The 24,945-nt window shown below is 44.5% G+C and overlaps 1 protein-coding gene across 4 annotated transcripts in view; it reads left to right on the forward strand.

The window, feature by feature from the left end:
* MAD1L1 (mitotic arrest deficient 1 like 1) overlaps nucleotides 1-24,945 on the forward strand; it is a 349,791-nt gene that overhangs the window by 244,276 nt on the left and 80,570 nt on the right. For all 4 annotated transcript variants that reach the window (XM_077186910.1, XM_077186911.1, XM_077186912.1 and 1 more), the window contains one exon: nucleotides 15,891-16,081. In XM_077186910.1, coding sequence (XP_077043025.1) covers nucleotides 15,891-16,081 — 191 coding nt within the window. The remainder of the gene's footprint in view (nucleotides 1-15,890; nucleotides 16,082-24,945) is intronic.

Here is a 24,945-nt window from a genome sequence, read left to right on the forward strand (position 1 = left end):
TGAACCCTTGTTCTGTGGTGCTGGATAAGTGGGATGCAGGCTGTAGGATTGAGAAGTGAGGATTGTTATTTAGTATCATCCTTTGTGTCCTCTTGGTATTCAGAACCTATTCACCTATTGAAAGTTGGAGGTAAATGCTTTGGATGTGGACACGAGAAGTGAATGAGATGGAAGGGGACAAGAGACACCAAAGCTTTTTCTTCTTTTTACAGAGAATAGATTGAATGTGATTTGGCCACTGCACCTTAATGGGTAATCCCCACTCTGAGCCTCAGATGAAAAGAAGAAATCTATAAGGCTAGAGATAATACAGGAGGATTTTTGCAGACTTTTCTCAGATGTAAAGTGAGCTACTGAATAGCGCAGCCTTTAAGGATAACTTTTTCTTCGAGCACAGAGCTAATTCACTGATTTAGCCGAGTTGGGTAAATCTGTTTCTCCTTGCTTGCACATCCCCCACACACAAATCTTTTGTGTGTACCATTTTGCCTTTCCTCACTTGTTCCTCAATGTACACTTTTCCTAAGAGTCTCTGATCTGTTTTGGCAGAGCTGCTCACACCAGCAGCATGGTCTCCATGGCACTTGGTGTCATTGACCTCAGTGGGAAGAGTCCACAGCAGCAGCAGTGAGTAAAATATTCTCTAAACCTTAATGAAGTGAATTCTTCTTGTGGAAGGCTGCAGTGCAAGAGATCAGGACTCTCTGTGCACTGGCTCCCTGGTGTGGGGTGCATCATTGGAAACCAAGAGTCAAGGTTACCTCAGTGCTGTGCTTTTTTTCTGTACCAAAATAATCTCTTTGGTGACTAAGCATGGGAGATCTCAATTTTTTGACTGATCTCATTCCAAACAGGATAGTCCTGCACTAAGCCAATGTTTGGTGCAGAGTTCTCAGGAGACAGAGAGATGGAAGGGTTCAAGCAATGTCAGAAAGCAAGAGAATCTTCCCAACAAGTAGGGCAGGAAGAAAGAACTGTAGAAGCTGTGCAGAGTAAATTCAAGATGAAGTTGGAAAAGAAAAACAGTGAAATTCTGGAGTAGGCTGTTCTCTGAGCCTGCTGCTGCTACAGTTGATGTGGTGGAGCTTGCTGCAATGAGTGTGTTGGCCCTCTCAAGATTCCCAAAGTGATCTGCAAAACTTCACAGCAAAAGGAAATCTGCATGGGGATTGCTTCATCCACCTTAATGGGATCCATGGCTCGTGTGAAGTACAGCAACTGCTTAGTGCCACATGGGCCATCCCAATGGCAGAAAGTGAGAAGTGTCTTTTTAACTTGAAAGTGGAGGAGGCAGAACGTGGTTACCAAATGGCATTTGTACAGGACTGATGCCACAGTCCTGGGTCGTGCCCTCAGCCCCAAATAAAAAATGCTCTGCCAGGAAAAATGTTTTACCTCTTCTGTAACATTCCAGGTCTGAGTCTCTTATCTGCTCTGAAAAATGGACTATCCAGAGCTCAGCGTGCTCCCTGCCATAACCTTTAGCTCATTACTGATTCAGGCAGAGAGTGCCAGCTATTGAATCACAGGGCTGGCACCCAGCTAAAGGTCGGGGTTGTGTCTACGTAGATGAAAGCAAGCACAACCTCTTCCTCCCAAAAGCACTAATACATGGAAATGGAAAAGTTCTCATGAATTCTGCAGCACTCACATCAGGCTTGGGAGCAAACAGGTAGAAAAAGGCAGCTTCCCAGTCGGAGAGAACCACATCAAGGGGCTGATGGAGTTTGGGAGATATGGGCACAAGCAAACAGCCATTGTTATTCTCCAGGGTGGAAGAAAATGTGTTTCTGCCAGCAAATGCAGACAGTACCTGGAAGCAATTTGAAAAGCCAGGCTAATTCCCATGGCTTGCTGCCCTCCAAGATAACACTCTTACCTGTGTCCTGTATCCCACTGCAAAGGTTTCCTGCTCATGCTTAGTTTTTTCCTTGCTTTTTTTTCCAGCTCATGATGAGTTTCCACAGTCTCTGCCTCCAGCAGCTTTTGAGCTAACTTTGCTCTTAAAACTTCTTGCCTTTTGTAGTTTGAGTTGTGTGTTAGAGGATTGAATGCCTTGCATCTGTAGGGAAAGACAGTCTCTCCTTCAAGACATGCATGGACTTACATATCCCTGCTGCATGTTAAATTGAAGGATTTTGCCTCTGTTATTTGGGATTTCTCAGTTGTTAAAACATTTCAATGCCTGTCATTAGCAAAGGGACATTGGGCTGACAGAACCCATTTCTCAATCTCCCACATTTACTCACCTGCATCAGTTCTGCTGAGCTTAATTTTCATTATAATCCTCTGGGTCACCTATGCTCCATCAGACTGTTCTCTCTAAGGTTTTGTTTCATTAGAACTTTATTATGGAGCTAATTTTATTTTTTAAAGCCATCGAATTCAAGGCTGAGCTATGAATTTTCCTGTTAAACAGGAAGATATCCCAGGTCTGTGCCGTGATTCAGCAGATTCTGTGCTCTCAGGGCTGTCACCAGATCTGTGCTGTCGAATTAAGTAGTATCCTTGACTTTCTTTCCCTCAGCTCCTCTATCTGTAAAATGGAGACAGTGCTAATCTCTCATTTGTGTGACTCCATAAGCTTTGTCCAGCGCTTCAAAGATGCCAAAGACAATAAAACTGCCAAGCCTCCTTTCACTAACAGGACTGATGATTTACACCCAAAATGCTCATTTTTGTGCTAAAACAAGATCACCTGAAAGATACTGCGGTTGGAACCAGCCCAGGGAAGGGGGGAGGAGGAAACCATCTGTTACACAACAGCAGAAATGTTTTGGGGCATTCGCCTGGGAAGCTCTGGGTGACGAGTTTGGAATATGAAAGCTTATTTATATGGATGGAGCTAATTTTCTCCAAGTTATTCCTTTTTCACTCAGGGAATTACCTAATCTTACAAGAGACTCTAGGAGGAAAGATTCATTTATTCTCCGTCTCATTCAGCCCCAGGCAAGCCTGAAGATGCTCTGCCTCTTCCAGTTCTGCTTTTTTAACTGATTCTATTAATGGAGCTTAAAGATTTTCTTCTTCTGGGTAAAAAGGGTTAATCTTTCTCATTCCCACTCACCCTTCTCCTCCTCTTTTTCTGGAGAGTTCTTTTTTTGGCAGCTCTGGCTGTTTCTATCATCTTCTCCCCCTAATCTGCCACTATCTGAAGAATTCATTACATTTCAAATCAGAGGCCTTGCTGCATACATTAGCAGGTTTTAATAGACTTGCCACGACTCCAAAAGGAGGAAAAAAAGAGAGAAGATTTAAAACTCTTGTCTTGCCGAAAGCAGACAGATTGACTCAAAAATGACTCAGTCAATAAAAGATGAGTTTTGAAAAGGCTTCCCTCTGCTCAAAGGGAGCTCGTATTCCAGAGAATTAGGTTTTTCTAAGCCCACTGTCAGAAATTAATAATACATACGGCATGTAAAATGGATTTAGCCCTCTACAGCCTTATACAAACATATCTTTGACTTGCTAAATGTGACATGACTACCAGGATTTTCCAGCCTTTATCCCAGGAGTTTGTCATCTCTCCAGAACGGTGACCTCGGTGGAATTTTTAAGCACATTAAAAAAAATTTGCTAAATGAGATTTTAATTAAGAATATGTTTCTACTTCCCTTACCCTTTTTCTCCACCCAAACCCCTGCTGTCAGAGTGTTTTATTATTATTTGCAGTCAAAATTATCCCAAAAGCTCTGGTTTAAACTCTCAAGCTATCAAGTGTCTTCGCTTGACACTTTCAGTAGCCTTCCTCTGAAGAAAGATGCTGAGCCTTCTGCAGAATCTTTGATTTGGGTGTGGGTTTTTTCTGCTGCCACAAAAAGGCTTATAGGCCAATAAAATCTGTCTTTCTTAGGAAAAAAAGACAGGGCTTCTGTCTTATTAGATCTATCCACAAGTATTCTTGTGTGATCTGAGTTCTTCTCAGATGTCCCTGCTCACCTTGCTTAAGGTAACTCAAATATGCAGGTGTGAAATCACTCACCACCACTGTTTATTCCTCCATCACCTTTCCTCAGCTGATAAGAATCAAAAGTGGGATTAATTTTATCCTCCTGGAAGATTTGGCTTGATCCTTTATTCAAACTGGTCCTGTTGAAACCACAGAAGGTGTTGTCTTGAGCAGGTAGGTCCATACAGCCTTCTGGATGGCTGTGGGCTGACTGCATTTGTCCATCTCTGTTTTCTCATTCTTCCACACCCCACTATTTAATTATTTGAATTTTTTTTTAGCTTTCAAAGTTGTTGACTCTGTCTTGAAATCTTTTCCACATTTTCCCTCTGAAAATCTTTCCTCCACCCTAGAATTACTTATTATTAATTACCCTTTAAGCGAACTTTGCAAAGCCACTGCATGTCCTTATCTCCTCATGGATCTATTCTGTCCTCAGCTGTATTGTTCTGCTCATTGCCTGTGGGCTTATGGAATGCTCTATGTGAATGTGTTGCAGCAACATGAAGTCTGACTCTGGACAATATCTCCTAGATGATGCAGAGAAACTTTTAAAACCATCAGTGAAGAAATGAACACACTAAAGTGCTCCATTTTGGACCATTATGTGCTCTATGGATGTTGCTTGGGCTTGAAACAAGCAGAGCTCATAATTTTTTAAAAATGTTTATGGGTTCTATGAAAAGTTCTGAGCTTAGAGTTGTCGACAATATTCACCCAAAAGTGCAGCAATAGTGTGTTCTTCTTTCTCACTATCAAACAGGAGACTTGCTCAGATTTTCTTGTGCTTCTTTGTCTCCAAAGAATCATGGGTGTCAGTGTTCAGAAGAATTTCCATCAAAGTAACAAGAGGTATTTTTCACAGAGCTGGAGGTAACAAAGTGGTTCAGCTCTAGCGAAAGTGTTTCACTGGGTAAGAGATTTCCACTTTTATCTCCGAGGTCAAACTTACTGTTTTTGTTGGTGGTGGTTTGTTTTTTGGGTTTTTGAATATGAATGTGACATCCCAAGGTTACAATCCAGGGTTACATCCCTGGTTTCTTGTGTTTTCTGGTCAGAATGTGGAATTAGCAGCTGCTGGAGCATCATTTAATGGGATTTAATTCCCCCAAACTCCCCATGGCCAGGTTGGATGGGCCCCTGAGCAAGGTGATGCAGTGAGTGGCCTCCCTGTGTGGAACAAGATTATTTTTAAGGTCCCTTACAGTCCCAGCCACTCTGAGATTCTGTGTAGCTGGAAATGAGCTGTCTTCAGAGGACACCCAGTAGAACATCACCTTCTCCAGTGCTGATTTCCCTGAAGAAATTTGTGTGACTAAATCTCTTCATCTTTCTTGCACAGGCAGGGACCCTAATTACTCATTTCTGTCAAGAGCCACAATTGTTTTCTTGGAATTCCACAGGACTTCTGCTCCACTTCATTCATGAACATTAGCTGGTTCTTGGGTGCTTTTATAAAATATAACCAGGAGTTATACAACAATCCCAGGAAGAGAACACTTGGCTGTCTTGTGTTTCACCAGTCCTTGGTGTTTAAAATTCTTGGAAAACCCAAATGTACAAGACCTAGAAATCAGCTGGATTCCTGCAGCTGGAATTGGTGCTGAAGTCAGTCTTCTTTTGTGTCTTTTATTATAAATATCAAGCTTCTTCCCAGGATAAGTCTCCAGAGTTAATGTCCTGTTATGTCATGTTATAATCAGGAGCTTTTAGTTTTCTTTTGAAGATGTGCTCCTAATGTTGGCACAGAGATGAACAAAACTGAAGGGAACAAGCATGATTTTACCTCTAGTTTTGTATTTGTTTCCAATTAGTTCAATTTTTAATCTCTTCCATGTTCTCTTGACTTGAGAAAGTAGTTTTCCTGGTGAATATTATGTCTCTTGAGCTTCCAGCTGCTTTGCTGGGACATAGCCACCCAATAATCTCCTTGGGAATAATTGCTGGTGTCCTTTCAGATAATTCTTGTGAAAGGTGACAAACTGCTTGCCACAGTGGGATGTTAATAACACAGAGATGCCCTTTGTTTGAAAGCTGGTGCAGAAATTACCCTATGCAGTTGTTGGAAAGTCTGACTTTTGATGGTAAGAAGTGAGGAATGGATCCATTCATTTGCATATAATTCCAGGCCTTTTGTGTCATCTTTTGTGTAAACCATACAATTTCCATCCCAGTGGGGAATGTGTGCTCATAATACAGAGGGACAGGAACATGGGCTTGCTCTCAGCAGGAATCAGGGTTAAAGACATGTCATCTACTAAAAAGGAGGAAAACAGGGGCTGGAGGAACAACATTGAGAGAAACAGCCGTGGAAAATTAATGAATCAAAGTTATTAGACCAGCTCAGGGGAGACCATCCCTCCTGACATCTCCTCTGAGTAGGCATCAGCAAAAGGGAGGAATCTGTGTCCTTCTAGGGCTGTATTGAGCTGAACTGTCTCTGGATCTGCCCCAAATCCCAGCCAGGACTTATCTGCATGTTTTTCTTGTAATCAGAGGCTTCATTTACCAACCAGATCCACTGCACCTTTCTGAGGTGTGCATCTTTCTCTGTGGCACAGAAATTAAACTCTTAAAAACTCTTTAGACTGCAGCTGACTAGCATGTTCCCAGTGTAGGTTTCTCAGCTTTTTCATAAAGAGGTGATGCATTTCTGAAAACAAAAGGCATAGGTGTCTCTGTCCCTGTGATCATGAGTCAGAGAGGTCCATAAATACTTGTTTTAGCTTTTCTGTTCTTCCTTCTCTCTTTCTAGGTAGCCAGAAGGTCTCTCTGAGTAGGCAGTTGGTCCCAATGATGAACTTTACAATTAGAGCCTTAGTGCCCATCTTCCAAAATTTCTAATAAAATTGCATGAATATTTAATACCCAATTATTAAATATTTAAAAATTGAAAACGGAACTGGCTTGGAAGTTAGCACGTGATGAATAATTCAGGACCAGGAGAGGAGACTTGGCATTTGGGCTGGGACAGATGTTACCTTTCCTGTCTCCCTGCCCAGAGATGATTTTGGTGTCCTCCAGCCTTGGCATAGTTTATGGACAGTGCTTGGAGACATCAAGCCTTTATTCTTGGCCAAGAGTAAGAGTACCAGCACAAGGTTAAGGGACATAACCCTCCCTTATCCATAGTAACATTTCAGACTCCTGCAATGGAAATAAAAGCTCCAGAGGCTGGAATAACATGATTGAAAGCCTGGTTATCCAGGAGATGGCTCTGTTTCCAAACATCTTTCATGCTCCAGGGAAATAAGTTTGCTTGTCTTTACATCTGTGTCACAATCCTGCAGTTCTGTTGTCTGGAAGTCTTTTTTCCCCTCTTGCTCTGCTGCTGCTCCACGCTGAACCAACAGAGTTCTCCTCCAGCATGAGCATCTTTAAAGGATTGTTTTCATAAAGTGGACACCAGACAATGAAGCAGAACATGAAAAATATGCCAATAAAAGCAGGGCAGAACCTGCTATCCTGTGAGAGGAGGTCTGGGGCACTCAGAAGAGTGCTCAGAGGAAACATCTGATGTGATTCTTGAGCAGAGTGCCTCTGGGTCCTGCTGCAGGAGCACAAGGAGCAGGGAGAAGGCTTTGGGAAAGGTTTGACTAGTTGGCACCCAGAGAGCTTTCAGGCCAAGAGCAATACATTTACAGAGCCAACACTTCAAAACACCATTAAGGGGATAAACAGGGGAGGAAAAAAGCATTGAATAGAAGGAGCAAGTGGAGGCTTTTTAAAGCTTAATTTCCTTTGGAACAAAAGCCCTAAAACAAACTCCACAATCTTCTGCCATTAAAAACACAAGTAAGGTGGCATGCTGCAGAGCCTTGCCTTTCTCTGTGGCAGTGCCATTGTGTCCTCCCAGCTGGCTGGAGCCTGTGCATTTTCCTGGCTGTGCCCTGCAGGCTGTGCTCAGTGCCCCAGGGCCCTTGGCTGACCTTTCTGAGTCTCCCCAGCTCGGGGCAGGGTACAGTGTCACAAAAAAGGGAGTTCTGGAGATGGGAATGGGGTTATAATGACTGTGAGGCAGTTATTATATGGGCAGAAGGGACTGTAGACAGCCATGCTCCCAAACAGTCTGCAGGGTTTGGAGTTTGGTCTGTGCATCCCAAATCAGAGCTAAAAGGTACCTGTGTGATGCCCTGCCCCATCTCAGCATCTGTCTTACACCACAGAGTTATTTAACAGCGACTTCAGACATGGGAGGAACCTCATGAGGCATTTGTTAGTTCTATATTTTGATTGCCTGCAAAGCTACAAACTTTTTGTGTTGTGAGCACAGACTGTGCAGTGCAGAAAACAGAGGGAGACAAGAAACTGTAAGTAACATAATCTTGGACACTACCACTGAGTTAAAATAGCATTTCCATGAGTCTCAGCATCTGAATTTGACTATAAAAAGTTCCATGAGTAAGAGCAGAATGGCTTTGCTCCTGGGAAGGCTTGAAATCATCTCTTGCCAGCGGTGGAAATCTCCCGTTCACAGCTTCGCTGAGCATCATCAGCTAATAAACTGTGAAGCACTCTCTAATGCATGATTGAATATTGTCCACCCTGTGCTGTGAATTAGTAAAACTCCTGCAAAAAGTCTTCACTGTGAGAGAGAACAAATAGCTATTTCTGGAGCTGTTTTTCTCATTTGGTTTAATAGCAGATGCTGGGTGCTGTTGCAGAGGATTAAATGCATCCAGTGTTTTGGGGTTGTACTGATAGTAGTGATGTGCCAGTGGAAACAAAATAATGGGCAGAGTGCAAGGGAGGTGATAGGCAGAGGATAAAATTATCTATTAGATGCTTCTGCAGACCACCCTATCTAATTAACAATGCATATTATATATGTTAATTATATAGTTCTTAGGATTAATCTTTTCATTAGACACTTGAGTGGTTTCAAAGCACTCTTTTTCTTGGAAGCAACTTAGTGGAGAAGTGATTCTCCTTCATCTGACAAGTGATATAAATTATGCCCCAGTTTTGTGCTACCTGACTTCCCTGAACTACAGCCCATGAAAAGTCCCACTGAATTTTTTTTTTTTTTTTTGAACTCCAAAATAGATTACCTGAAAAACATGTGGGCTGGAAGACTTATGCCTGAGATTTGCTGGCTAGTTCTAGAAGCAGAAGTTAAGTACTTTCCTGTAAGCTGAAGTGACACAGTATATTTGTGTTGTTAAGGTGAGGCTATTTTTTGCATCCAGAGTTAATGACTTGCTGCAGCTCTGGCTGACATCACTTTGTTCTGAGAAGTGCTGTTGGGCTGTAATTGCCATATGGAAGGCAAATGTGGCTGGCAGACTTTAATCATAGTTTGGGAGGTGGAGGAAGCTGTCTTCCTGCTTGGGTCACAATTCATGTATGACCAGTGTGACCACCCTCATTTCCAAACTGTTTGTGCCATATTATGCTAATTGATGGAGTCCATCTTGGGCAATAAATAGCTCTCCTGAGGTTGATTTCTCCTGTGTCTGGGGTGTGTGTTGCCATCCCCACTGAGTTCTGTGTTGCTGCAAGCAGGCTGCTCACACCATTACAGCCATGGATTTTAGTGGTACCCAGGGTCCCTTCACACAGCACTGTGCTGCCTCCACTAAAAACAGCTGCAGCAACTGAGCTGAGCTTCCAAAAGCCCACTTGTTTTCTTCCTGCCCCCACTCCAAAACAGCTCTGCCAGCAAGAAGAAGGACAAGGAAAGCTCCAAGCAGTGCTGAGGCTGGGATGCCCTGAGAGAACCTTTTGCTCAGGGGGTGATTCATTGGCCAGCCTCAGGTGTGCTTGTGAGTTTTGCAATTTAGTGTTGTAATCTCAGTTTTAGCAAGAAGAAGAAAAGAAAATCACTCTTTAATTGATCCTGACCCATGTTCTATGTGTGTGTAGGTACTGCAAGAGAGAGTTCATGCTTTTCCACAGCTTCCTCTCTTTGGTCCTCAGTGTCCTGCTGCTCTCACCTTACCCTCCCAATGTCTTCTGCTACTTCCTTCAGGTTATCAGAGGCTAATTAATTATGGGCTTCTTCCCAAGAAGTCCATAATTAATTATGTCCTTTGTAAAGGTGCATGGATTGTCTGAAATGGGTCCTTCAGCCAACCATCTTCAGTGAAGACAAACATCTGGGAAATTATTTTTTTAGTGGGCAGTTCTTGGGCAGTGCAAGAGCTGCAGCTGGTCATGGTGGTGGAGACCTTTACTTGTGCTGTTCTGCCTTTGAAAACTCTCCCCAGAGCTGCTGGAAGGGCAAGCTGGTGGCTGGAGGAGGGGGCTGGGAGGTGCATTGAACCATATGGTACATACACGGTTTAAAAATAAACCAATGTTGACTGATCAAATAAATACCACTTAGGTTTCAAATTGAACAGCCAGTGCAGTCTGTTGAATATAAAACTGTTTTTACCTTCAAGAAAAGTTATAATTCATGGCTGTAATGTCACAAATTTCAAGTTTTGCAGAGAGCAGCGTGAGGCTGCCAGACTGTAAGGTCAAGTAGGGGTGGTGTGGGGCTGCATGGTCCCACTCCCCCAGGGCATAAAACATGCCTATAAAATCTAGCAAAGTGAATTTTATTTCTCAAAAGCAATGGTCATAAACTTGCCTACATCAGAAAATGTTCAGCTCTTCTCCTATTAGCCTTTATTTAACATGATACAATTTATTTTTATGTTGTGCCCTTCACAGAATATCACAGAACTCTTTTCAGACATTGCTCCTCATAAACTGAGGCTGGCAAAGAAAATTCCAGCTTGAGGTTTGAGCAGGGGCATGGCTGGAAGGGTCCCAGGTGCAGAGAGACAGATGGGAAGAACAGACCTGCAATGGATGGAGTAATTCAGCATCAGTTTGGGGGTGCAGGGGGGTGGCTCAGGAGTGCCACTGCATGGCAGCAGCTCCTGTAGATGGGGGACAATAAATGCAAATGTGCCTGGCTGCTTGGAGCTGAGAAAACAGTGTTTCCTCTTCCCACTGTGAACCTTGTGTGAACAGGGTGATTCTGGCATCCATTTCTGCAAGCTGGAAACAAAATTTAAGCACTCTCTTGTTTAAGTGAGGCAGGGTTGGTGAAAGTGCAGCATCCTCCATAGCACTGTCGGGTGGCACCCTGGCAGGGTCAGCAGGACAGGAATTGATGTGTAAATCCTTTATCCTGTGTGTGCTGGAGTGAGTGACCCCCAAACGTGTCACTGAGGGAAAGTAACCTTTAATGGAGAGTTAGAAAGGACTGCAGGCCTTTCTGAGAGAGATCCATATGAGCTGGGGTTGCAGCTGAATTAATGCAGCTACATGGCTTGTGGCATCTTTGAGGATGGGCAGAACAAATTTGTATTTTCCTGGAAAAGACTAGTGATACATTTAATTTCATGCCACTTTTGGCATGCTCAGAGTCACATTGTTTCCTTCTCTTTCCCTGGGGAAAAGGCAAAGCGTGAATTTGGTTTTCTTTGGTGCAGAGACTGCTATTGTTACTGATTGACCTGGCTGAACTTGGAGCAAGAGCCAAAGCTGTGGTATTTCCAGGCTGCTCTGAACAGTTTCAGATGTAAGGAGTGTCAAAGCAATGGAATAAAAAGCAGTGACATTTCCAATATGAGACCAAAAAAGCCCAACTCATATTTTATTTATTTATCCAAAATAGTTTGAATTATTCATTAAAGTCAATGTAAGTGTGTGAAAATACAAGGTGTTTCAAGAAACAGTATCATTAGGAGGAATTAATCATTTGGCAATATTAATTTTCTAACAGATTAATGATTTTTTTTTTTTTAAGTGAGGATTTTTTTTCCACATCAAACTCTTCAGGATGGGCAACTTTTTGTGCATACTCTCAGCCTGAATACAAAGGAGATGGGACAGGATTTCTATATATTTTCCTGTTCTCTCTATTCTCCTTTTTTTTTTTTCAGGCCAGTCATTACCCTCAACCAAGGCATGGCCTGTGTGACCTCCTGCTTATTTTCTCAGTTCTTATTTGTTTCATAAACTTGGAGATACTTTGGCATCCCTTCTTTGGGATGAATGGTGTTTGTAATGTGACCTTCCCCACCCATGGCCTCTGCAACTTTTCTCACCTGTGCTGTACAAGTAAAACAAGGTCAAATACAGGAACTCAAACAGGTTCTCTAAATACAGAAATTCTCATTTTCAAATACTGTCTTTTAAAGATGCAATTAAACCTAATTCTTCAAACACTGGCAAAGATCTGAATGGATCAAAATGTTCAGTTTTCTGTAGGTGGTAGATGAAAGGGGTGGACACATCAGTGCTGTCACTGGAGCCCTGCTCTGACCATCCCAACAGGATCTCCCTCTGTTCCAGGGCCTCTGTGTCTGGGCCTTAAGCACTGCTCTGAAACAGCTGAGTTGCACTCTGTGCAAGGGATGACTTTTAAATCAATTTTTCCTGACTGTGCGAGAAATTTGGCGGGAATTAGCGGTATTAGGTGAGGCTTAAGAATTAACGTTTTCACAGCTTTGAATTCAGATGCAGGGCAAACAATGAGCTGCATTTTAGCTTAACATCTTCACTTGATGGGGGACATATTAGAAGGATTAATTACTGTCCCCAAGTCTGTGCAAATGCTGCTGTCTCCTGCTGGCTGGGTGCAGGGAACCTGTGATGCCAGCTCTGTACTTGGACAGACCCATGGTGCAGGGAGGATCCATAGGTACCCTAAAATTAATCATTTTTTTGCCATTTTAGACACCCCACGGTGTCTGAGACATTGGCCTGGGGCTGGCTGGTATCACACAGAACCTGCAGGGTGCTTCTTTCCTGCAGAAGTATGAAAAATATCCCAGGACATCTCAAATGGCTTTGTTTCAGCAGTGGGATCCCATCTGACTTCTCTCAAGTCTCAGTTTACCTTCCTCTGATGTTAGTCTTCAAGGAATCCTGCTCATGGTGTGCTTTCTTGGTTGTGTCAGCAGATCCCTCAGTGAAAGCAGGGCCAGTCACAGTGCTGAGTGCTGTCCTGAGTTAAACCAGGAGTAGCCCCGGGTTGAATTGTTCCCAGGGGATAAACACTGCAGGAGAGAGGCACCAGCTGGAGCTGAGCTGCTGAGCACTGCGGCTTAATTGGGCGTAAAGGAAGAGCAATCCCTGTTTTACAGTCAGGGCTCAGTGGACCTTTCACCGGGGGCAGCTGCAAACTCAGGCATTCCCATTGTGTCCCCGTGCTTGGGTTTTTTCCTGCTCTGTCCCTAAGCTAAAGAAGCCCTGATGGAGTCACGGGAGGGATGACAAGGCTTTGTCCCGCCCTTGGCACGTTCAGCTGCATCTACATTAGCAGCTCCCCAGCTCAGCACCTTGTGCCAGTGGCTGACACAAGGCATCTCTAAGGAGCAGAGAGGTTCTTCATGCAGATAATTCCTCCAGCCAGGACACCAGCATTGCTGCAGGCTCTGGAAAGAGGGCCAGGAGGAGCAGCAGGGAGGCAGCAAGGGCACACAGTCCAGTTGAGGGTGAAGGCTCCCTGCTACTTCAGTTACACTGGAAAGCTCCGGATTTCTTGCATAAAAGAGTGATTGTAGTCAAAGTTTTTCTTTTCTCACCCTGAGGGGAGTGGAGGGAAGCAGTTGCCATCATTTAGTTGCTCTTGCAGAGTCAGGGGGTTGTTTAACTAGGCCAGCACTGTTGGGTGGGGGTGAGGATGCTCGTGGTGGCCACTGGCAGGACCAAGTCTGAGAGACAAAACAGTGGAAAAAGCACTAACTCTTCATGAATAACAAAAGCTGTTCAAGGAGTTAATGAATTAGGGTGCCATCCACCTCTGAGGTTATAAAAGTTGGGAAAAGCAACCTCTGAGATGCAGTAGAAAGAGGCAGATTTACTTTTCCAAGGCTAGGCTGCATTTATTAAGGAAAAAAATATTGCTGTTGGACATGGGCAATATATTAAAGGCAGAGCTGTCTCTGACAGTGACGAAATGTTATTTACCACTGCAGTGTGGTCACTGAATTTTTACTTTCATATATAGGATTTTGTCCTTAACAGTTGCATAGCTGAATGAAAACTGAGAATATCCAGGTCAAAGCCACCCATTAACCTCCCAATTTCAGAGGCTGATTACTTGATTAATCAAAGACCAGTCCCAGCTGAGATGATGGGGAAAGGGTTGTAATAATCCAGAGAAGCGTTGAATTAATTACACATTGATGAGTAGCTGTGAGTAGGAAGGTGGGTGGTCAGAAAAGAGCCTTTTTGAGCTCATGGGAAGGGACTGTGTGTAAGACACAACCCTTTGGGCCATTAAGGGTGGTTTGGATAGTCTCTACTTGCTTTACATCCCCCTACAATTGAGAGGTTCCCTGTATAGCAGGGTTTTAATGAACCAAAGGTGGTGTTCCACACAACTGGTTTGCTCCCCTTCATAAAGCAAGATGCAGCTGGGGGTGCCCAGGGTAAAGGCAATCATTGCTTGTACATCACCCCCAGAAGCTGCCCAGGAAGGTGGAGCTGGATTAGCTGAAGGTAAGGAGCTGGCCAGGATGAGTGGATGTTCTTGTTCAGAACTAAAGGGACGTGTAGTTCTCTTTGACCATTAAAGAGTTCCTGTCCTTGCCTGGGGATTAAACTGAGTTGGATTAAGGCCCAAGTACTTCTGAGCAGGGGCATCCTCAGCAGCATTTAAGGCACTTTACCTTAACACATTGAATTATCCTTTTGTTCCACCCACAGTGCCTAACCAGAGCAGTACAGGACATGAGAGGTGACTGGCTCTCTCCTGGTGTGCCTGCAGCTGCTCAGAGGTGAATGTCACTGGCAAGTCCATGGCCTTGCAGTTTCCATCCTGCATCCTCCCTGCACTGTGCCTGGGAGGCCAATGGAAACACTTTCCAGCAAGTACTCAAGCAAAAAAATTTCCAGCCCACTTGGGAAGTGATAATGTTTTAGTATGGGCTCTATAAACCCAGCCAAAACCATCTCTCATATTCCAGCAGTCACCTTGCTCTGAAGTTCCTGCTGTCCTGCTGCTGGGCCTGAAGTAGCTAAACTAAAGACATATGGGCTGCAAATGCTGCAATTATGTCTCTGATCACAGCACAAAGCCTTAAACCTCACAATGACAAAGAGGTATTCGACTGAGGAAGTCTATTTGTTTGCTGTTAGAAAGAGTCAGGATTTTTCCTAACCCTGGACTGCAGTGTTGATAAAACAGGCTGACTTGGGAGACATCTCTAGTGTATATTAAAGTAAAGCCAATCTCTTTAATTAATGGGATGATAAATCGAGGTTTAATTACTCAGAAGGCACCTTGGGTGAAAGATTCATGGTAATTGTTGTGTATCCTCTTGAAGGATTCACAGTGCTGGCAGCTCCCTTTGTAGCAATAAAACAGAGGGTGAGTGGCAGGCAGTCTCCCAGGACCTCTCTGATAGGGGCTAGTCCAGCTAAGGTAGCAAATGCAAAGAGGCAGAGGTGCTCTCCAGGCTTTTTATCACAATAAAAGCCCCTTCCCAAACCTTGAGGGATTCCTAAGCAGTGTGTCAATTTGAGATCAAAGCACTTACCTCAAATCTCCTCCATTGGAGGAGATTTCCCTTGTAGGCAGCTTCCTCCTGATGCAACCATACAGAGGCGTATTTTGGACCATTTTTCCACTTTATTGCTTTCTGTAGAGGAGCACCCTTCTCTTGGGTTCTGTGTAGAAAACAAGCTGTGTGCATGTGGGGAAATGGATGCTATAGCTTTGAATTTTTGTAGTGTGTTGTTAAAAGACTGGCTGAGCAAAAGAAAAATCCATCCCACCAAGACATGTCTGTTTTCCTTACTTCCCAGTTTACTATCTTTTAGTCTGCTGGGTCCAGGAGGAGAGGCATCCAGCTTGCTTGTTTCTTGCCTGCTTAATTCACTTTTTAATTAACCTTTTCAATTCACTCCGTTTGGCTAGCACTGTAAGTACAGCACAAGGGCTCCGTGCTGGTGACATATAAGAAAGTGCCCATTTTCTTCCCTTACCCAGAGCTGAAGAAGCAAGTGGAAAGTGCAGAACTGAAAAACCAACGCCTGAAAGAAGTTTTCCAGACCAAGATCCAGGAGTTCCGCAAGGTGTGCTACACACTCACGGGCTACCAGATCGACATCACCACCGAGAACCAGTACAGGCTCAGCTCCATCTATGCTGAGCACCAGGGGGACTGCCTGCTTTTCAAGGTAGGTCTGTGCACCCCTGCCTGCACCTGCTTCTTTGGGTTCATGTTTTTTTTTCAATGTGCCAGGGTGTATTTGCTCTTTCTCAGTGATTAGGCTGGAAAATCACTGCCCCCTGTTACCTGGCAGAGTGTTGCTCGTGAGGGAAGTAAAGATCCTTTCTTCTGTTCAAAAGTAGGAGGTTTGACATCTGGTCTCCCACTTATATATCAAAGTCTGGAGTAAAGAGAAGAGACTCTCTATGCATAATACCTCAGGCATCTGGCCTGGCACTTCACCTTTTTATATTATCAGTTACATGCCGCAGTAATAAAACCTTATGTAACCATCAAGGCTTATCATTACTTCACTATGAGATATATTTCCCTATGTTTTTTTACCATCCTCTAGCTTGTCTGCATGTCATCATCTTGTCTTTATGTAAATTGGAATCCCTTTTGAGCAGCAACTCATGCTGGTGTGTGTGAAGTGCCATTTATGTGAACGGCACAGATGAGTAGCAATAACAGTCTGTCTTCTGTCTGTCGGGTGCTTTCCTGCTCTGGCTGGGTGGGCTGTGAGCTTGTGCCTTCATACAGGGGCTGTTTTCCTCCTCTGTTACCTTCTGAGCTGATGCATTAGAGAGCTGAGGTGTGATTTAGAAGTCACCAAGATGTTAAGTCCTGTCTTTAGACTGGTCCAATGCCAACAGCCCAAGTTTACAGGTCAGTGAGAGAGAACTTTCTTCTTCTCCATGTCAAACACGACAGCCCTTAAAGTCATACCTGCCTCCCACTGATCCTCCTGAGGAAAATCTCCTTTAAGAAGGGTTTTGGAGGGGTTCAGTACAGGAGGGAACTCCACAAGCAGGAAGTGGGGAAGTTCTGTTTCTGCAGACCCACAGCTGTGTGCCACATGTGGATGGTTGCCAGATTGCTTCTCTATATAATAGGACAAATGTTTTCCTATTCTGCAACTTTAGTGACTCAGGAAAAAATATATAACAAATAAAACCCAACAAATACAGCAAGTGAGGGTGTGTATAAGACAGCACCTAGGACCTTCAGTAAAACTAGGAGAATATCCCCAAAACAGTCCTATTGCTTGGCCTTAGGAGAGTTCTGTATTACCTGAGGCACATAGCAGCAACAAAAGCAGCTCAGTGCCCAGGGAAAAGAATAACTCTGTTGATTTTAAGGTGCTGTCATTAAATCCTGAAAATAGTTCTCTGTTGAGATGGTGCAGTGCTGCTCTAACACCTCCAGAGACCTGTGCTCACACCTGTAGTGTTAAATATCCAATGGATGAAACTTCAGCAGACTCCTGGAGATGTCTGTTGGATGCCATGGCCAGACAGTACAAGTTGCAGTTTTTTCTGCACCACAAGAGAGATGGCATGCTTGGAGAAAGTTGAGAAAATGTCAGAAGATTGTATGCTGGCCACATGAACAAGAACTGGCTGGAAGCTCAGGAGCTTGCCACGGGTAGAAGGAAACTCTCCTTGGTGAAATGGCAATATAAAATATTTACATGCAGGATGGAGGATACTAAAGCACAGATTTCTCTCTCTACACATTCTTCTTGCTTTCTCTTCTTCATTTGAGTATTTATTCCCAAGTACGTGCCAAGGATGGAGGTGAGTGTCAACAGGTAAAGAAGATCTCACATTTCTTAGAGCCAAGGGTGGGTCATTTATTGATTCTTGGAATTCCTCAGGCTCTCTTACCTCACCACCTCTCCGGACAAGAGGAGCAGATTTCCTAACTTCAACATCAATTTAAAAACTTCAGACTTTTTCTCCCTGTTAAGTAAATTGCAGACAATTCCCACTGGCTGCAGCTTTGAATAGTAGTAGAATATAAACAACAAATTATTTCCTTGCTGAGTCCAGGCAGCTGGTTCTCTTGTATGTATGAAGGCTTGAATCCTGACTATAGCTTCCAGCAGGGCTGTGTGTTTATGCTGTGGAATTTCTGAGCCATAGCAGACTGTGGGTGTTTGTGTGCATTTCATTAACCCAGAGAGGTCACAAAGCATGGAAGCTATTTGTATTTATTCTATTCAAGCAGTTTATGGAACAGGGTCTATATAATTAAACCAGAGAAGTCCCTTGGCACTTTACAAGCTTCTGTAGTTCGGCTGTAAACTTTAAAAGCATATTTCAGTAGCACTGCTGGTGGCATTTAATTTTAAGTGAGGGATGCAATAGGAGCTCCTGTAATGTAACCCCTTCAAAGCTAAATGAAGATGAAAGATGTTGGTTTTCCTGGCCAAGGTGTGCTGTTACTATAGTGGAGCTTATTATCTACCTGCTGTATGTGTCCTGCCAGTTTGCATTAATTGGGTTTACAGCTCCAGTGAAAGGGTTAATCACAGTGCTGTGCTGGGAATGTCAATGACTGCATCTATAAATGAGCACTGAATTCCACTGCAACCATACCAGTATTTATTGGTGATCCCTATCAGTGCAACAGATGAGCTCATCAGCTTGAAGGATGTCCCAGTGATTTCCAGCCCCTCTGTGAGTGCGTGGGCACAAAGGCACATCTCAGGCTTCACAGCTCGCTCCTGTTTGTTTGCTCCTTTTTATTGTTTCAATTAAACACTGTGGAAAGGCTGTTACAGATTCCTCACCAGGAGTTTAGATTCTGATGATTTTTTTGTGGGCTGTAATGCATTGTAGCTCCTGGGGCACTTGACAGTTTTGTATTCTGTTCCTGTTGCTGCTCCATTAGATGTGTCCAGCCGTGGCACAGACTTCTGTGTGATGCTTCACTGGTGTGTCTAGACCAGCCCACCCATCAGATATCCAGGAACAGCCTCAAGTCCCTTTGTAACAAGCCATTAAAGATGTCTGTTAAAACAAACAAACATTGCTGGGGAGCCTCTGCATCCGCTTATCTGGCTGGGAATGAGGAGGTGGCAAATCAGGCTGTCATTGCCTGGCCAGGAGTGCATTGTGCTGTTTATCCTTGTCTCTGGCTGGGTCCTGAATGGGAGTAAGGAAATGAGGTCTTTAGAAAGGCAATGACAATTGTTTCAGACAAAGAAAGTCCTTCAGTAAACAGAAAGACTGGTCAAATTTGAAGAGGAGATGATTTGGAGACACTTGTACAAATGAACAAACAGTGGAAAGAAATTAAATCTCAGGCTTTTTTCTTTTTGTGTGCCTAAGGACACAGTCCCAGCCAAAGCATTTGAAGTCAATCAATTTGAAAGAAAAAGAGTAGAAATCCTTTTATTTGATAGACCCTATGGCTTCAAGGAACTACTGAGAGCAGGAGGCCACTGCATTTTCTAAAATGTTAAACTATCTTTGTGGGCAAATAATAATATCTAGTTTTACATTAAATTTGTACATTTACCCGAAGTAGGGACATTCAGAGCTCTCTCTTGGAGGTGTAAAAACAACTCCTTACTAGAGAGATTAGGAAGAGAATAATAACTCATGTGGTTAAATGAGCAGAGAGTCTGGTCTGCTGAGATTCCAGCACAGTCTGAGTACCAGTCTGGCCAGGGCACGCTGGTGAATGATGTACAGCTCAGAATAAGCAGGATGGTTAATGCAGGGATTACTTTTATTCTCCTGAGTGCTCTTGTTTCATCTTGAAGCTGACAGCAGTGATGGGAGCTGTGATTCTTGAGTCCACATTCTTGGCACACCTGCAGTTTCAGTTATTCCTCCTCAAACCTAGCAGAGTGTCTTGGGGAAGCCTGTTCTAGCTGTTTGTTTCTTTTTGTATCTCTATCTTCTCCCCTCTCCTCCTCTTCACCCTTGATGAGTCTCGAGGGGAGAAGGAAATCACAGTTTTGATGGAGAGCTATTCTTCCAGCCGCCGCTTCACACTCCCGCACACACAATCAAAACTAACAATGGGGCTCATCGTGGAGCAGGCCAGGCAGCAAGAGATTGATTAGGGACTGTAGGCCCCTCTTAACTCCTCATTTTTGTTAATTGCAAGTTATTTCATTTTCATGTTGTATTTTGTGTGGTTGTTGGAGGCTTGATTTCAGCTCAGCTCCGGGGCGCTGGCCATCGCTGTGTGAGCGTGGTGCCTTCCTGCTGGATGATTGCTGGGATTCCTGCAAGGGTCAGCAAGCACCCATCCTGGGCTGCACTAATCAGCAGCCTCTAAAAGTAGCTGCTGAGCAGTCTATGGTGTTACAGCATCAAATCTTGTGTTTAACCTTCCCACACGTAATTTTCTTTCATATATTGTAGCAGCCTGTTTTGTGTTAGGACCCAGCTTTAATTCTTGCTACTGGCTTCAAATTGCTCTTCATGCTTTTTTTTTCTTCCTTACACAGTTTCTCTCTTACTGTGTATGCTTTACTGAGCAACTGCCTATTCCCTAGTGCACATTAGGGCTTTTTCTCTCTTTGTTTTTAATGAAGCCAGTCATCTCAAGTATACTGGAAAAATCTAACAGAAGGTTTTCCTTTTGACTGCAAAATTTCTGAGCAAAGGCCTGAAGAGGCTGGGCTGAACCTTCTTCCAGCTGAACAGAGGGAATGCTCTTTGTCTGCCTCTCTTCCCCACCTGTACAAGGTGGATGATGCTCCTGCCAATGTCCCTGGACTGTTGTGGGAATTAATGGACAGTGCTGGTGGGGAGCAGAGAGCACCTTTGGGCTGGGAATACCCTCCCCTGTTACCTGCCAGTCTGGCACCCATTTCAATGTCTTGGCACCACTTGCTCCCCTTCCTGCCATGCCTGAGGGTCTGCCAAGGTAGACCCAGGCATGAAGGTAATTCATGTTGGTGATTTTGGAGCATTATTCCAGTGACAGAGTCTTTCCTGACTAGGAGCACAAGGGGATGGGTGAGGCTTTCTGAAAGGTCAGGGATTTGTCTTGCTCGTGGGTGCATCCTCTGTGTTGGAGTGACTGCTGTGTTACCTGGTGAGGCAGATACAAAACCTGTCACAAAATCAGGCCTGGTTTGGGACAGGAAACATGAGGTTGGCTCTCAGATGCCATCTGTCTCTGCAATTGCATTTGTTTTGCAGTCATCAGCTGCTGACCACCAAGTTGCTTTTGCACTTTCCCTTCCCTTTGCTCCTTCATTCCCCAAGGACACGGCAGTGCCACTGCAGCGTTCCCAGGTTTCCCTGCCCACAGCACCCAAATTGTGCTGGCATGAGCTCTGCCTCTCTGTCTGCCCTTCCTTTGGCAAAGGAGGAGGGCACTGGAAAAGGCAGCTTTCGAGTTATCCACACAAATTCTTCACCTGACTTCAGCCCCCATCACTGCTGGAGCTGCTGATGGCCTCATCCAGGCTGTGACAGGCATCAGCCATCCCAGCTGAAGGGATGGGGTCTCTCCTGGGCTTCTGGTGGCCTTGGCAGCATTAGATTTACAGTTGGACTCCATGATCATACAGGTCTTTTCCAACTTAAATTATTCTATGATTCTGCAATAATAAGTAACAAAATTACTGGAATGCACCTATTTTTTAATAAGTTTGCAATTTATCTCCATCCAAATCCCCTTCATTGAAATAACTCCTATTTAATGAAACAGAGACAGCCTTTGCTTTCTGGGCTGAGTCATGTGCACCATCAAGGATCACAAATCACTGATAAGAATTTAATTAAACTGGAGCATCCAGGCTGGTGCAGCAACATGTGGAGGGACGTGGGGTGGACATGGGGCAGGTTGTGCCTGTGCCCCAAACAGGAGCCTGTGACTCCATCTCTGTGTCATGGGGCAGGGAAGAGCAGGTCCTGGCTGCCTTCCCTGCTCTAATGAACCCTCTCCCTGTTCTCTGCCCCCCAGCACGTCCCCAGCACCCGTGGTTGCAATTTGCTGAAGGAGGAGTCGTTCTTGTGGCTGTGCCCGTGTCCCTGGGGGAGGTCTCAGGAGAGGGGGATGTCTGTGTCCGCCTGCTGCTGTGTTTGAACAGCTTACAGAGGACTGTGTGGGCTGGCAGGGATGTGTTTATGCAGTGTGAGATGAAGACAGTGTTAAAAAAGGGATCAAGCAGAGGGGACATAAGCAAAACCCCTCCTGGATTCCCGTTCCCATCTCTGCCACTAAATCGCCACGTGGCTCTGCTCTAGGTCAGCCAACCTCCTGGTTTTCTCTGTCCCTCTCACCTGGTTGCAGGATATTGCAATTCCTGGACTCACAGGGGTGTGAGAAGCTTTTCAAAATGTCCTGTGGTGGGGAAGCTGTGTGTGGATGGGCTGGAGATGTAACCAGGGCAGATGGAATTTTCTTGCACAGCAATGGATGCAGGCAATCGTCCCTCGGGCACACAGTGCATCCTGAGAGGGCTGGGGGCTTCAGTGCTCTTTTCTGTGGGTGTCCACCACCTCCAGCTGGCATTAAATGCCTTCAAACAATTTTATTTATTTATTTATTTATTTATTTGAGGCTCTGGTAGTTTCAAAAGGTGTTCTACTTAGAGGTTGTGTGATCAGCATTCTTTAAGGGAAAGGCAGTGCCTCGGAGCCTGGGCATGAGGGAATACCAAGGCTCACTGCAGCACACATGAAATGGGTGTTTTGCAAAGCAGCTTTTGATGCACGCTTGTTACTGTCCCTGGCTGCTCTCTTGTGATTTTGCAGAACTTGCAGAGCCGTGTCAGCAAGCCACAGCCCCCTGGTCGCTTGCATATGGCTCTGTTCAAAGCTGCACGTGAAAAGGAGTGGAAATTGCTGGAGGTTTTTATCCTCTTGAGGGGGAAAAGCCTGGAGTTTCTGGGTACCCTGCATCTCAGCCAGCTTTCCTGGCTGCTCCACAGTCTCTGTTTGCTGTCCTTGGACACGAGGAGGGGACAGGTCAGCTCTGGTGCCTTGGGCACCTTCTGGGCTTCTGTGCAGGCATTGATCTGCTCCAAGGCAGCAAGTTCAGCCAGAGCAAGGCTGTCACAGCATCATCTTCTGTGCTGTCCCTGCGTGACAAATGCTGTCAGGGACTTCAGCAATCCCTGTGGACCTTTCCTCCACTTGTGATTCCACAGGAACACCCTTGAAGCCTCTCCAGCTGGCTGTGAGGGGTGGTTGGTGTTGCAGAGGTCACACAGTGAGAGCATTGCCAAAGGACTTCAAGATGGCTTTTGTACCACTCCTTCACCTTTTCCCTGTGTGTTCCAGGAACAGGTTTGTGAGAAGACCTCTAGGAAAAGCAGTTAGTTCCAGGAAACAGCTCTGAGGTGCAGCTGGTAACATCCAGCAGAGCACCCACCAGCATGTGAGTGCCCAGGTCATGGCAGCACAGCTCAGCCTGCACAAAGGCACCAGTGGCAGTGGTGGCAGTCACTGCCTCTCTTCTGTCTCCACTAAGCAGCATAGTGTTTAAATACAAATATAATTAGGACTTATCTCTTCTTTTGGGAGTTATAGCTTGACTGGGGCAGAAGATTTTCTAACCTTCAGGGAGGGAAGAAGACGTGTGTTTGTGTGTACAAAAATTGTTCACAAGTATGGAAACACAGCAGAAGATTCCCATGCTGGTGTGGCCCTGGAACATCTATTGCCTTCATCTGGAGGGTGTGTCTGGGCTCATATAAAGGTCTTCTCCTTTATTTGTTGTGAATATAAATGCTTGTGTTGTGCCTTCATGTAGGATTTAGCTGAAAGGTTTCAGTTTGGGTGATGAGGTGGTTGGCTCTTTCTCCCCACGTTTGGCAGGTGAGGGGGAAGGATGGCATGAGGCACTAATGAGAAGCAGATAATGGGGTGTCATGGTCACAGGTCCCCTTTGGCAGGCCAAGGGCCACCATCAGGAGTGAGACAGGAGCCAGTATCTCAGAGCCATGCAATTCCTCTATCATCCTTGTATTTCTTCCACACTTCACAGTCTAAAAGCTCAATTCTTACATGGTTCTTAACCATGAAGTTGGCACAGCATAAACCAGTTAATGTGCTTTCTCTCAAACTGGCTTGCCAGCTCAAGATAAGAGCTTTGTAGGCAGCTCTCCTTCATGGGATCCCAGTCTGTACTGTGTTTGGGTTCTCCCAAGACCCTCATCTAAACAGAGTTCTTATTTTATGAAACCACTTGTAGAAAAGCAAAAATAATAACTACTGTGAGTGTACCTTCTGCTTTGCTCCAAGGCATCCTGCCACTGTCTGGGGTCAGTCACTGCTGGAGAGGGCTGGGAGCACATCAGGCATCCAGCTGTGGCATTTCATGAGAGTTTGAGGCACTTCACAGCATTGGGGGGTCTTCAGCATGATGTGCCATGCACAGATCATAACATGTCCCATCAGAGATGTCAATCCATTAATATTGCTGTGTCCCTGGAGCAGTGACAGAATGCAGCAGTGCCCTGGAAATCCTCCTGGAGAGCTTTGTGCAAGGACTGACTGCTGGGATTCTGGTGGATTTCTACCTGACACTACAGAGCAACAGCACTTGCAGCTCAGTTCTTTATGTTCTGTATACTTACTTAAGGAATTAATCCTTCATATGGATACAGCTCTAATAATTTAATATTACACTAATAATTTAATATTAAGGATAATATTAAGGATTTGAGAATGTATTAACTGTCTTCATTCACATTCATGGAAATGGTAGAATAACCTCTCCTCACATTTGCTTCAAAAAGGCAAGTCCATGAATCATTGTAACTCCACACAAAAACCATTCCTGCTGCCCCATGTGAGTGTCAGTGCTGTGAGCAGGTAACTTAGTACTGTTTATAAGGCCTTTGTATCTAATGTGTTTTCTATTTGGCAATTGCATGAGAATGTCCTTTGAGGAAGAAGTTCCAAACAGTATTTTATATCAAATCTGTCTTACAAGGATTTGTAGCTAAATCACATTGTGGGGGAAGCAGGGAATTTGAGAGCTGAGGATGACCTCTAGCTTGAGTAACTCCCAAGATTATCTTCTGATGGCATCTTTTGCTTCCAGAAGAAAACAAACCAGTCTACG

Source organism: Agelaius phoeniceus, chromosome 16, assembly GCF_051311805.1.
Source record: "Agelaius phoeniceus isolate bAgePho1 chromosome 16, bAgePho1.hap1, whole genome shotgun sequence".
Classification (NCBI taxonomy): Eukaryota; Metazoa; Chordata; class Aves; order Passeriformes; family Icteridae; genus Agelaius; species Agelaius phoeniceus.